Source organism: Dreissena polymorpha, chromosome 13 (genome assembly GCF_020536995.1).
Source record: "Dreissena polymorpha isolate Duluth1 chromosome 13, UMN_Dpol_1.0, whole genome shotgun sequence".
In the NCBI taxonomy this organism is placed as follows: domain Eukaryota; kingdom Metazoa; phylum Mollusca; class Bivalvia; order Myida; family Dreissenidae; genus Dreissena; species Dreissena polymorpha.
The window spans coordinates 61,298,491-61,311,915 of record NC_068367.1 but is presented as its reverse complement, the minus strand read 5'-3'; the positions used below and the strand labels follow the sequence as shown (position 1 = coordinate 61,311,915).

Here is a 13,425-nt window from a genome sequence, read left to right as displayed (position 1 = left end):
CATGGACGCCATTGATGCATCAGATCACACACGGCACACCCATAATTTTATATAAAAAACACATTCTGCGCGTCCTTAAATTCGTCGTCCGAAGTCGGAAAACGTATTGCCCTGTATATTTTGTCAAATAAAGTGTCAGTCGCTGCAATTGTCTGTTTACTCGTCAAAATTGTCATGGTCTTCGATAGCTAAAGAAACTTCAGCGTACAGTTTATTTAGTATTGACACACCTGTACAAAGTCGCGCCAGTCAAAAATTATAAAAAGCGACATTTAAAGTTATGGTAGCCAGAACTAGGTCGTCGATGGTGTACATGTATGTTGACATCGACAGCATTTTGTCAGGAGCAATCGCCGCCATATTGGATTTTGATCATTTTCTTTCGAAAATAAAATGAATTATAGTAAAGTAAAATCTTCTTTTCGCGGTCGTAATGTGTTAAAATTCACACACTGCGTAAAATTGAATGTAGGCATATGGTGATATTTTTACTTGTTTTACAGTTTGTGTGTGAATTTTTTAAAGACTATTTTGCGTACCAGAACAAATACATGTATATCACTACGCATGGTTACATTTGTTAGATTTTAAGCGCTTTTATGACTGAATTAAAATTATTGTTAAGGTTTTTAGATCTATTTATGTTAAATGTCACGTTGAAAAAATCAAATGGGATAAATAGAATACTAGGATTAGCGTTGAATACAGAGAAGTTTATGTTGCTCGGCTCGAACACCGAAAGCGCTCGCCAAGGCTCGCGCTTCCGGCGTTCTAAGCCTCGCAACATAAACTTCTCTGTATTCAACGCTAACCTAGTATTCTCTATATGTCTCATTTCAGGCAGGTTCAAAAGTTAAGTAGTTTTAGTATTAAAATTAATCCAGAAATTTCCATTGTTCACTTCGTTCCATTGATCACACACAAATACAAACAAGCTTCACATTGATTTTTTGAATCAATATCCTCAGTTCAATGGCTCAGAAGGGAAGAGGACAATTACAACAAGCGAGGCATGGTATAGGGGAGATAACCCTTGGTTAAGGTTAGGCTAGGGTTAGTGTTAGGGGTCAGGTTAGGGTTAAGGTATGGGTTAAGGCTAACCCTAAACCAAACCCGACCCCTAACCCTCACCCTTTCCCTAACCCTCTAACCCCCATGCGCATTACAATACCATGCCTCGCTTGTTGTCGTTGTCCGCTTCCCGGCTCAGAACTCTGCAACTAGGGATAAAGCAAAAGAGGAATCCCAGGGAGAGCCACCCTTTCATTTTTCTACTGCACCCTTTAAAAATAAATGCACCCCCTATTTCGTTTTTATGCCCCAACCTTAAAATAATATTCCATCCATTTGCTGTATGGTACTTAAGCCATTCACGGACAACTGCCCTATTTGAATCAGAAGCAGGAGAATGGCCGCAGAGAGGATTTCATAACCAAACCCCAAACAAGTTATGTGACTTAGCCAGGATCGAAACAGAGATCCTAGTATTTGTAGTATACCACTTTACTAAGATACTAGGTCTGACCCATGAGCTATTTTGGTTAATGATAATGGTAATATATAAGAGAAGCTATTACGAAACCACCAGACCCCACACCGGCGATGGGGGTTCCATTTCAAACCATTGACAATATTTGCTACTACTAATGCTAAAATATCCTTACCAAACCCATGTTATTGACAGCATTAATCTGAGCGCCAAACTCGAGCAACTCAGTGACTACGACATCCTGCCCATTGTGACAGGCCACATGTAGCGCCGTGTTGCCATAGCAATTCACCGCATCCACATCTACGTGGAGTTCCAGTAGTAGCTTAACCACGCTCACCTGGCCGCTGGAAGCTGACGCATGAAGTGGCGTGTACATCTGAAACAGATGGGCCGTTCTATGTGAAAAGGGGGTTTAATGCATCTGCGTAAAGTGTCGTCCCGGATTTGCCTGTGTGGTGTCCACTAAAATTGGGAAATTGATGTGTTTTATTTGTTGCTTACCAATCCTTTACATTTGTGAATAAGTGTTTTAAATACTGGTAATATACTACTAAGGTTTAACTTACATATTATTTTTTAGGAAACCTTTAAATAGGAACTTGTATTTCTGAAAAATATTATTTTTTCCCCATTTGGAATGGGTCTCTATGACAGGCCCGATTTAAACCGGAAAAAAACACTGGAGGAACTGAATATAATTAATCATCATTCGCTGCAGTAGCAACAACAGCGTATCGGTCGTCATCAACAACAACAGTTTCAGCTCACCAACCTGCATGCCAGAGGTTGAGACATGGGATATGCATGTTTGTCTAGGATAAAAATTCACTAAAGCGAAATAGTATACATCATCCTCATCAGCTGCAGTAGCAATAACAGCAGTTATTTCATAATAATCACCAGAATTTTCACAATCACCAACAACTGCACCCTCCTACTCATACTCGTCATCAATATCAAAATCATATCTACCACCACTACCATCACTACCGCAATTTCTATAGAGTTCTTACCTGTTTATCCTGGCAGTTGAGTTCAGCCCCGTGTTCGTACAGTAACTTGACTATTTCCACATGGCCCATGTAAGCTGCCCAGTGGATGGCGCGGCGATCTTTCTTGTCAAACGCATTGATTGTGGCTCCCTGGTCTAATAGCAATTTGATCATCTGAAATATAAATTGAAAAGTTGATCATCTGAAATACAAAATAGAAACAAGGGCTGTTTGTAAAACATGCATGCCCCCGATATGGGCTCTACATTGTAGTGACAGCCATTGTGTGAATATGTTTTTGTCACTGTGACCTTGACCTAGTGACCTGAAAATCAATAGCGGTCATCTGCGAGTCCTGATCAATCTACCTATAAAGTTTCATGATCCTAGGCATAAGCGTTCTTCAGTTATCATCCGGAAACCATGTTACTATTTCGGGTCACCGTGACCTTGACCTTTGACCTAGTGACCTGAAAATCAATAGGTGTCATCTGCGAGTCATGATCAATGTACCTATGAAGTTTCATGATCCTAGGCATAAGCGTTCTTGAGTTATCATCTGGAAACCATTTTACTATTTCCGGTCACTGTGACCTTGACCTTTGATATAGTGACCTGAAAATCAATAGGGGTCAACTGCAAGTCATGATCAATCTACCTATCAAGTTTCATGATCCTAGGCATAAGCGTTATTGAGTCATCCTCCGGAAACCATTTTACTATTTCGGGTCACCGTGACCTTGACCTTTGACCTTGTGACCTGAAAATCTGTAGGGGTCATCTGCGAGTCATTATCAATCTACCTATCAAGTTTCATGATCCTAGGCATAAGCGTTATTGAGTTATCATCCGGAAACCATTTTACTATTTCGGGTCACCGTGACCTTGACCTTTGGCCTAGTGACCTGAAAATCAATAGGGGTCATCTGCCAGTCATTATCAATCTACCTATGAAGTTTCATGATTCTAGGCATAAGCGTTCTTGAGTTATCATCCGGAAACCATTTTACTATTTCGGGTCACCATGACCTTGACCTTTGACCTCGTGACCTGAAAATCAATAGGGGTCATCTGCGAGTCCTGATCAATCTACCTATCAAGTTTAATGATCCTAGGCATAAGCGTTCTTGAGTTATCATCTGGAAACCATTTTACTATTTCGCGTCACCCTGACCTTGACCTTTGACCTAGTGACCTCAAAATCAATAGGGGTCATCTGCAAGTCATGATCAATGTTCCTATGAAGTTTTATGATCCTAGGCCCAAGCGTTCTTGAGTTATCATCCGGAAACCACCTGGTGGACCGACCGACCGACATGAACAAAGCAATATACCCCCTCTTCTTCGAAGGGGGGCATAAATATGATCATCTGAAACATAAAATGGAAAACATGATTACTGTTTTGACAAAAGCTGTCTCAGGACAGTACGCTCTACTTTTCTTTCAGTTGGATAGCATAATCTACATGTTCTGTTGAGGACCTATGATAATGACCAAAAAGACATAGTACTTGAAGTTTTAATTGAATCAGTTGCTAAATGATACATTGTATGTTTGCTTTAACATGCACTTCATTGCAATAATAATGGACAAAATTCTGCTAAATAGCAAGTCAGAGATATGGGATTTTGTCAGTGGCCTCTAACCCAGGAAACCCAGGAAACGGACTAAGGAGCGTTTCAATAAGCCTTAGGCTGTTAATGCAATAGAGCTTAAAAAATATGTTTAAACTAAGTCCCAGCCTCTTTATGTCTTTTTTTTTATAAGTAAATCCAAACATTAAGGTAATCTACAATCCAGCTCTATCAGTTGAATCTTAGTAAATATAATTTTGAAAACATTTTTACTCTTAATTCTGAAGTATTGGTAAGCAAAAAACAACACTAATTTCACAATTTAAGTCAAACTGACTTTTTTTTCATATCCAAAGGAATCACTTCCCGTTCCCAAAATGGTGAGAAAAAAACACCGATAACCATAAAGGAGAAGGTTACAGCCCAAGTCTATTTTCCTTGGAGTCTTCTTTCAGTAACCGAATCCACTCCTGTATTTGACCAACCCATGTCAAGAACAAACCTCTTTATGTCCGTTAAACGCAGCATGATGAAGGCTGGTCCGGCCTCCTCGGTCTGAGACGTTGACATTGGTCAGGAGTGGTATCAAGGCCTCCGCACAGCGAACGGCGTTGTTTGCAGCCGCAACATGTAGAGGAGTTTGCCAGTTCTTGTCCCGAGCATTCACGTCAGCCTGATGCTTCAGAAGGACTTTTACTGTCTCCTGTTAGGGATAGACAACATTTGGATCCAGAATTTCATTATGATACGCCAAAAGAACTTTTACTGTCCCCTGTTTGGGACAGACAACATTAAAATTCCAAATTTCATTATGATACGCCAAAAGGACTTTTACTGTCCCTGTTTGGGAAAGACAACATGTGAATTAAGAATTTCATTATGATATGCCAAAAGGACTTTAAATGTCTCCAGTTTCAGATAGAAAACATCCACATTTTAAATTTTATTATAATGCTTCAAAAGAACTTTTACTGTCTCCTGTTTGGGATAGAAAACGTGAATTTCAATCTTTATTATTTTTGCATGATAACATTCACCTTAGCATGTGACTTAGATATTCGATAGTTCTTTTTATAATTCAGTTTAGGCTGAAAGTGTCAGCCCTGTTAAGCATGGGCTGACTGCAAGGCTTATCTTGGATGACACTTTACGCACATAATTAAGCCCCGTTTCCCTACCTCACTCTTTGAGCAGCACGCGCGGTGCAGGGGTGTCAGCCACTTGTTGTCCTTCGTGTTCACGCGGGCCCCATTCATGATGAGTAGGTCTGCTATCTCGTGCTCACCGCAGTAAGCAGCAGAATGCAGAGGGGTGCGCTTTTCAGAATCCTTGAACAAAACGACACACACAGTTATTCACCCTTAATTTTTGAATAGTAAACAAATTAAATATTCAAACCATTTTAAATGCAATTGATTACTTTTACTTTGACAGTAGTCATGGACTGCATGTTCACGGGAGACTGACACGATAACATCTTGAATTCATTGCAATGGAGTTTATTCAAATTGACAGTTTTCATATTACGCACTAGCCTGACAGCCCAGACGGTGCAAGATAAATGTTATTCCGGCTTATCATCTAGTAATCAAATTATAAATATAGTCACAATAGCACAATAATTTGTGCACATGGATAGAAAGCATTTATATGCCTGGTTCCTTGAGTGTGCAACATGGGAATTTCGTCACCATTGAGCAGCCCACTTTACTTAAGATCAAAGCCATATTGACTTCGCCAAAAATGTTGATATGCAATTTACAAACATCCGTCAATTACATTTTTATTTAACTAAAACCTGCCTGCAGTCTGAGCATTGTATTAACTGCATATCAATTCTGGCCAATCTGAACACTTAAAGCTACACCTCTCTTTGGCAGTTTATTTCAGCAGTAAAATCATGCCAGATATTCGCAATCTACCTGTAATTTCAACAAGTGTCTTATTAAAATGATCACCGGAAACACCACAAATCAGGTGTTACTGAGCTGGTCCCTAAAAATCACTAATAACAGTGTTTTTTCACCATTTTGGGAATGGGGCCTGGTCCCTTTGGATTGGGAAAATGGCTGCATTTAAACTAAAATTTGAAAATACGTGTTGTTATTGTTTTGCAAACAAATGCTACAAAATTGAGAATTAAAGTGTTTTTAACATTATATTTACTAACGTTCAACTTATAAAGCTGGATAGGAAACAAAATTAAGACTAAAAGACACAAAAAGTGGGGTTGTGACATGGCAAAACAAGAGCACCGCCTTGCGGGTGCAGACCGCTCATCTATTTTCTTTTTAAAGGTGAAGGGACTCTCATTTTCAATCACAAAGGAGGGAGGAGTGGAGTGAAGAGGGGTGTATAGTGTGGGGTTGTGGACATTTATTACATTATCTTCCAAAAAAGCGAAAAAAAAAAAAAAAAAAAATATATCAGGGGGGGGGGGGGGTTGGGGGGGCGATGGTGGGGGGGGGGGGTTTTGGGTGCGATGGTTGGACGGTATTTCAAACATAACCATTTTTAAAAAAAAAATGGGGGGGGGGGGGGTATAATGTGAGGGTGTGGTGGTAATTTGTGAGATGATCTTAAAAAAAAAAAATTAAAAAAAAAAAAAAAAAAAAAAATGGGGTGGGGGGGTGGGGGGGGGGTGGGGTGGGGGTATAGTGTGAGGGGTGTGGTGGTCATTTGTGAGATGATCTTAAAAAAAAAAAAAAAAAAAAAAAAAAAAAAATAGGGGGGGGGAGGGGGGGAGGGGGGGAGGGGGGGAGGGGAGGGCACGGGGGATGGTTTGGGTGGAGTCTATTGTGGTATGTCAGGTAAGAGTAGTTTCATCAAAGTATCAATCAAATCTAATCATAAATAAAGAAGTTATGGCAATTTTAGCAAAATTTAATAATTTGACCTTGAGAGTCAAGGTCATTCAAAGGTCAAAGTAAAATTCAAGTTGCCAGGTACAGTAACCTCATGATAGCATGTAAGTATTTGAAGTTTGAAAGCAATAGCCTTGATACTTAAGAAGTAAAGTGAATCGAAACACAAAATTTAACCATATATTAAAAGTTACTAAGTCAAAAAAGGGCCATAATTCCGTAACAATGACAACCAGAGTTATGCAACTTGTCCTTTTACTGTACCCTTATGATAGTTTGTGAGTGTTCCAAGTATGAAAGCAATATCTATGATACTTTAGGGGTAAAGTGGACCAAAACATAAATCTTAACCAAATTTTCAATTTTCTAAGTATAAAGGGCCCATAATTCCGTTCAAATGCCAGTCAGAGTTACATAACTTTGCCTGCACGGTCCCCTTATGATAGTTCATAAATCTTGCAACTATGAAAGCAATAGCTTTGATACTGTAGGAATAAAGTGGACCTAAACACAAAACTTAATCAAATTTTCAATTTTCTAAGTATAAAAAGGGCACATAATTCTGTCAAAATGCCAGTCAGAGTTACATTACTTTGCCTGCACAGTCCCCTTATGATAGTTAGTAAGTGTTGCAAGTATGAAAGCAATAGCTTTAATGCTCAAGGAATAAAATGGACCTAAACACAAAACTTAACCAAAATTGTCAATTTTCTAAGTATAAAAAGGGCACATTATTCTGTCAAAATGCATGCCAGAGTTATCTAAATTTGCCTGCCCAGTCCCCTCATGATAGTAAGTAAGTGTACCAAGTTTGAATGCAATAGCATTGATACTTACTGAGAAAAGTGGAACTAAACGCAAAACTTAACCAAAATTTTCAATTTTTTAAGTATAAAAAGGGCACATAATTCTGTCAAAATGCACGCCAGAGTTATCTAACTTTGCCTGCCCAGTCCCCTCATGATAGTAAGTAAGTGTACCAAGTTTGAATGCAATAGCATTGATACTTTCTGAGAAAAGTGGACCTAAACGCAAAACTTAACCGGACGCCGACGCCAACGCCAACGCCGACGCCGACGCCAAGGTGATGACAATAGCTCATAATTTTTTTTCAAAAAATAGATGAGCTAAAAAAGGTATGGTGTCCGCCTAGCGATCAGGCATTTCAGCTTTCAATACCTACATTGGGGGTGTTCTCAGGATCTTCATACACCAAGAACTGCTTCTGCCCACGAAACTGACTCAAGAGCCAGTGTTCTTTTCCTCGCAAATTTGGGAACAGCACCATTTCCAATTATAAAAATGGGATCTTAAAATTTCCGATTGAAGGTTTAAAAAAAAAAATTTTTTTTAGATCTCAACATTAAATTCATCTTCCATACAGCTCTTAAAGTTTAAATAAAATATTTAAAACACTTTGATTTTTAATTTTGAAGTAGCCAAACAAACAACAACACTTATTTCCCAATGTTAGCCAAAATGTGGTGATTTTTTTTCAAGCTAACGGACCTTGCCCCATTCCCAAAATGGTGGAAAAAAACATTGAGAGTCTCAAAATCAGGCTAAGGATTTCCATGCAATCAGACTTATATACATAACAGTGGCATTCTGAGATAACGGGGTTTAATGCATGTGCATTCTGTAGGTGCTAATCAGTTAAGACACTTTACACTTTTATGGCATTTTTTGTTTAAAGAAGTCTTTTCTTAGTGAAAATACAGTCTGGATGGAAAGTGCACAGGCTATTCTGGGACGACAATTAATACAAATGGATTAAGCCCTGTTTGATAGAGCATATTGCATATTTACAAACGTAACAAAAGTGTTGAAATTTTCTCTGAACAATTAATAATACCTGATAATTTACATCTTCCTTCTTGTACAGCAGAGCCCTGACCTCATCTGGGTCGCCATGGAAACAGGCCTGGACGAGAGGGGGCTACAAGAAAGAAAAAATCCAGAATCAGCAAGTTAAGTTCACTAGGTAAAGATCTAGGAACACAAAAGGTAATGCTTAAAAGTGGCAGGATATGGAAAGCTGGACGAGAATGGCAATCTTTTCTGTTAATTTGCATTTATCTCCATGGACATATAAGCCTTACACATGTAATTTAAGTTTGGCTTCTTGTTTTAAAGATGTTCACAATTTTTGCTGACACTTGAGAGGCAGCAGTGGGATGATATTAAACAGGGTGCAAGCATTGTCTACAAAAGAACCAGCAGCCAGTAATCTCACATTCATAACAGGCTCACGCTGGGCTCAAATTTTAGGGAGAAGAGACTTCTCCCTGGACACTGATTTAGGGAGAAGTGAGGAGACTCTAGGGAGAAGTGGAGAGACTCGGACACAAGGGTTTGCATGTAGGGCGTTACAACACACATATATGTGTATCACATTATTGAAGTATACCACTGTAGTCCACATAATTATATTTCTTTTGTGTATCTTAATTTTTCCAGCAGTTCTAATTAACAAAGTAATAAAAGACACAACAGATAAATAACTAAATTTTACTAGCTCTATATATTCAATCCATTTTGATGTAAAAATCATATTATACAGACTAAAGTATTTCAAAGATAAAATGTTTATGAAGCAGTAGATAACATAAGCTTAATAAAACTGTCATACCCGATAAATATTTATGTTTGAAATATGACATTTAACATATGCTTTCTTAATAATTATTTGTTATTTTTTATAGTCTTTCCAATTGAAATTTCATGTGAATACAATTCAAAATATGATAAACCACACCGTCCGCATCACCCCATCTGTATTCTTCATTCTATTTCTTCTTTAAAGAACTTCAAACTTTAATTATAATCGACGAAAAAATAATGTATCCAAAAACGACAGTCCGAAAAAGTGTATGCGTTACGCACATGAAACAAATTGTGCATATTGTTTGACAGCAAAAAAATGAAATCTAAAACCTAGCAAATTCGTAATTAATATACAATTTGATTGACATATTGCTTTACAATAGCATAGTTTGTGGGTAAAAAACAACTCAATTATCACCTTTTAATTTCAAACGATAATCTGCAGAAAGGCGTATCATCATCGACATAGATCTAATTATTTAATTATCATCCTTTTGTTAATTCAGATCTTTTAGTCGGTAGAAATGTAAAGTGATCAATTTAGAATTTTTTTTTTATTGTTAGGCTCCTTTTTATTTTTTTATCTTTAAATACGATGTTTGCCATCGGCCGCTATAGTGTTGGCAGACGACAATATCAACTGTGTATTTCCAAGTATAGAGCGTCTGCGCATGAATGACCCAATATTATGTGTGAGCGAACTCAATGTTGATTGGCCAGCTACCATGTGACTTGAATGCTGACTTGACCAATATCGATCGCAAATTAGATAAGTTCGGAGGTTGGGAGAATCAGGGCGGGGTTTACCTCAAATTACCTGTCACTCAATTGCGACACGCTCTGGGCTGCGTATTGTGTATTGGAAAATTGAGTCAGACCTTGACATCAAGAAAACCGGATGTAAACAAATTCCGATAAGAGGGAGATTGGAAGTCGCTTTTTATCTTCAATTTCTTAAATTTTAGGCGGCGTTTGGCGTAAGAAAGCGACTTAGTCGCTCACGTCGCCCCCTAGCCCGAGCCCTGTATAAGCACTGTGCAATGATTCTAGTCAGACTAAGTCACTATCATAGCTTTGAGAAATACACTGTTGAATTTTACTCTTGTTAACTTTAAATTGGATAACTTTTCATGGAGCGAGTGCCTTTAGTGGTGTGAGTTCTACTAATAGGCGTACAATTTTGGCGGAGTATACAGTGTATGGGTAACAACCAGTTGTCCGGTTAGCTCAGATGTTAGTTATGTTTGAAACTCATATGGCCATACCAGGTTAACTTCTGTTCCAAAATAAAATTGAATGGGAAAACATAACCTGAGAGTTTGTATGCTTTTATGTGAAAAGAGAGCAGTAATTGAAACAGGTGAGACTCACTGATACACAAAGTCAATCAGGAAATATTAACCACACTATGTTTCAAAGCATAAAAGGGACCAAATAGACTTTCACCATGAAACTCATTCATGCTTTTTGAAATGACATTTCTCTGTCTTTACCGTCTAACCTATCAAGTAATCATTGACATTACCGAGAATCGCTAATACGAGCATAAAACGCTGGAAAACAATCACGCGCAAAGAAGTTCGACCACTTGAACTTCAAGTTGTTAACTTTTACAGTAGCTGTGTTTGCAATATTTCGTTACCTCTTCCTCTAGCTGTTGCAATACTAACGTTTCTAAACGCATTTTCAATTGCATTGATAATTTAATACAAATTGTTATTCAATCACTTATTAAATATTGTTGAATTTATTGGCAAGCTCCAACTCATTTTGACATTGCGATCTCCATTTTGGTTTATTTCGGATAGGCTTCGGAGTTTATCTACACTAAAAAGTGGCGAATTTCATTGGCCCGTTGTTACCTGTTCAGGTTAGGCCCGCCAATATGGGCAAACTTTTGAAATGCACGAAATAAACGTGTTAAGCTCTGCTATTCGAAGAATAATTCATTTGTTATCCTTCACACGCGCTGAGAGAAGTGATCTAATAACGATGGCATTACTGTTGATTTGATTGAAGTTGATTTTATTTGTAATTTAAAGATGTTACTTTACAAAATCATAACATTACATATTAAAACCTGAGCCATCAATTCCAGCATCAAAAACAATATTCCTCGTATTTTTATTTTTTTGTACAAAGCCAAGACCCCGGTTTTATGAATGTCTGAGTTAGACACTCCCCGTGTATTTTTGGCAGAGTAATGTCCCTTGTTTATCAATAACCTCATTAAGTTTGCAAGCTTTCCAACTTCAAATTAAAGCTGTGCGCTTGATGAAACGTGAAATTAAGCATTGTCAAACGTTTAGTTTAGTTTTCTTAGGCATAAGAAATACTTTTTTTTCAAATTTAAAAACGCGTGTTTTGGACAATTTACGAAGCTCAGCGCTATTACCAGGTAAGTACTTGGTTAGAACTACCAACAAATCTTGTTACTTTAAACATATTTATTTTAGCTGGATTGCATCGAAAGCCTAAACGCTCTCGAGTCCGTTTCCTTGGCCTTGAAACAGTACTTGGTGTACTTGGGAGAGATCTAAAGAACGTTCCCACGGTGGGGATCGAACCCATGACCTGCCAGTCTCTAGGCGGACACCCTATCCATTAGACCACGGCGACCTTAAATTCATAAAAACATATCTTGTTAAACTGAAACGTCTTGTAATTGAAAACAGCGTATTTTAATAAAGAATAATTCATAGAAAGATCTTACCTCGAAATCCATGCTGAAATGTCAATATATATCTAAAACATCAGCAGAGTTTTCGATAAAAAAAGGTACTTTTATTTTCATGTTTCAAACTATAAACGTACACATTGAAATCCACGGTCATATGCAACATTAATCGCCAATAATATTATTGTAACATATTTTTCTTAATGCATTAAAATCAGTAGACTAATTAGTACTTTCAACATGCATTTGGTTCATCGACACTACTTGTTATTTCCAAACACGTTAAATGTATGTGCATACTGGGACCCAACTATGTTAAAAAAACATACATGCACATTATCCAGATAATATAAACATATTAAAGGGGCCTTTCACGTTTGGGTAAATTGACGAAATTTAAAAAAGTTGTTTCAGATTCGCAAATTTTCGTTTTATTTATGATATTTGTGAGGAAACAGTAGAACTGAACATTTACCATGCTCTAAAATAGCCATTATATGCATCTTTGGACGATTTAAAAACACGAAAATTATAAAGAGTTGCAACGCGAAACGAATAAATAATTTGGAGAGTTCTGTTATATTTTGTGAAACTACGAGGATTGCTTATATATAGTATAAAATACATCTAGCAGTGTATCCGGAAGAATGGCCGAGTGGTCTAAATAGCAGCGTTTTTACTCCAGGACTAAAGGGGTCAGTGGTTCGAGTCTTGCTGAGGGTTACCTTTTTTTCTTTTTTTTAAATTTTATTCTTGATTTTTACTGGTGCTTTTTATATCCAATGTTTACATTTACCAATATAAAGCATTTAATGAAAACTTCAAAACATGCCAAAATCTGTGAAAAGACCCCTTTGAGCATATATTGAATGTTTGAATAAGTAGATCTACCCGGGGGGGGGGGTAAATTCCCAAATTTTAGGGTAGGGGTGTCCCGCTGAGACTTCCGAAATGTGACCCATTTTGATACAAGATTTTTGAAAAGCATACCATTTGTAAACGGTACCATTGAGAAAGTGGACCCATTTCAATACAAGAAGTTTGATATACTGGACCCATTTAAATACTAGAATTTGATAAAGTGGACACATTTCATAATAGAATTTTAATCTCTTTCATATCAATACAGTATACTTATTGAATTTGCTATTATATCTTTCCCGCTACTGAAATTTAATTTATAGACAAGAATGACATTTATCATACCCATTTTGATAC

At 37.5% G+C, this 13,425-nt stretch overlaps 1 protein-coding gene across 1 annotated transcript in view; it reads right to left on the bottom strand.

The window, feature by feature from the left end:
• Window positions 1-11,311, bottom strand: part of LOC127855674 (serine/threonine-protein phosphatase 6 regulatory ankyrin repeat subunit A-like) — a 99,007-nt gene extending 87,696 nt beyond the window's left edge. Inside the window, exons 1-6 of the mRNA XM_052391429.1 lie at window positions 11,173-11,311; window positions 8,779-8,862; window positions 5,238-5,387; window positions 4,562-4,762; window positions 2,506-2,658; window positions 1,665-1,868 (exon numbers count right to left, since the gene is read on the bottom strand). Coding sequence (XP_052247389.1) covers window positions 1,665-1,868; window positions 2,506-2,658; window positions 4,562-4,762; window positions 5,238-5,387; window positions 8,779-8,862; window positions 11,173-11,226 — 846 coding nt within the window. The 5' untranslated portion in view covers window positions 11,227-11,311. The remainder of the gene's footprint in view (window positions 1-1,664; window positions 1,869-2,505; window positions 2,659-4,561; window positions 4,763-5,237; window positions 5,388-8,778; window positions 8,863-11,172) is intronic.
• Between the last annotated feature and the right edge of the window lie 2,114 nt (window positions 11,312-13,425).